At 60.5% G+C, this 707-nt stretch overlaps 1 protein-coding gene across 1 annotated transcript; it reads left to right on the forward strand.

Annotated features, from left to right (window-relative positions):
• Nucleotides 1-300, forward strand: EMIHUDRAFT_253645 (hypothetical protein; the record flags this gene model as incomplete). Its single annotated transcript, XM_005783130.1, has 1 exon — nucleotides 1-300. One exon carries the CDS (start codon nucleotides 1-3, stop codon nucleotides 298-300), a length of 300 nt encoding a protein of 99 aa, XP_005783187.1.
• Nucleotides 301-707: the final 407 nt, after the last annotated feature.

Here is a 707-nt window from a genome sequence, read left to right on the forward strand (position 1 = left end):
ATGCTGGTTGGCGCCCAGCACAATGCCCTGGATGCATTGCTCCACGCCGTGCTGGCTGGTGCAGTACTGCCAATGCGCCGACTGGCGCGCAGGGTGCGCGTCGCCGTGCGTGGCACGGGAGGCGCGAGAGGCGCGGCTGTCGGTCAACCCCGCGGCGCATGGGCGCCGCGGAAGCTGCTCGACAGGCTGCGGGCATCGCTGCGGCAAAAAGCGCCGCCCTCTGCTTTGCTTTCGCCCGCGTTTTACGACAACTTTCGGTTTATCATAGCCGCCGAACTTTACCTCGCTGTTTCTTTATAGGTACTTCGCAGCTGCGTATCGTCGAGTAGTACTGGTACTGCGTGGGGGCAGTACGTATTCTCGTATCACTAGCTCCGAGTAGAGGGGGCGTTCTGCAGTTAAGGGGAAACCTGGTACACGGAACTAACCCTCGGAGAGTATTCTAGCTCCGAGTAGAGGGGGCGTTCTGCTGCTAGGGGAAACCTGGAGCGCGGAGCTAACCCTCGGAGACCCGTGTTTACTTTAAGGCCCTTGCCCTGCGAATGCGCACCCCCCCTAGCTAGGGGTCAGGGCTCTCTAGCCCGTAGCCCGATGCCGATCATCCGGCTCGCTGGGTGCGCTTCTCAGCTCCCCGGCCCTGGATGTGAGGTTGATGACTGCACTCCAAGTGCTCCAAGAAAAATGCTTTTTCGTTTTGACAAGAACGG

This window comes from Emiliania huxleyi (genome assembly GCF_000372725.1).
Source record: "Emiliania huxleyi CCMP1516 chromosome Unknown EMIHUscaffold_1813, whole genome shotgun sequence".
Classification (NCBI taxonomy): Eukaryota; Haptophyta; order Isochrysidales; family Noelaerhabdaceae; genus Emiliania; species Emiliania huxleyi.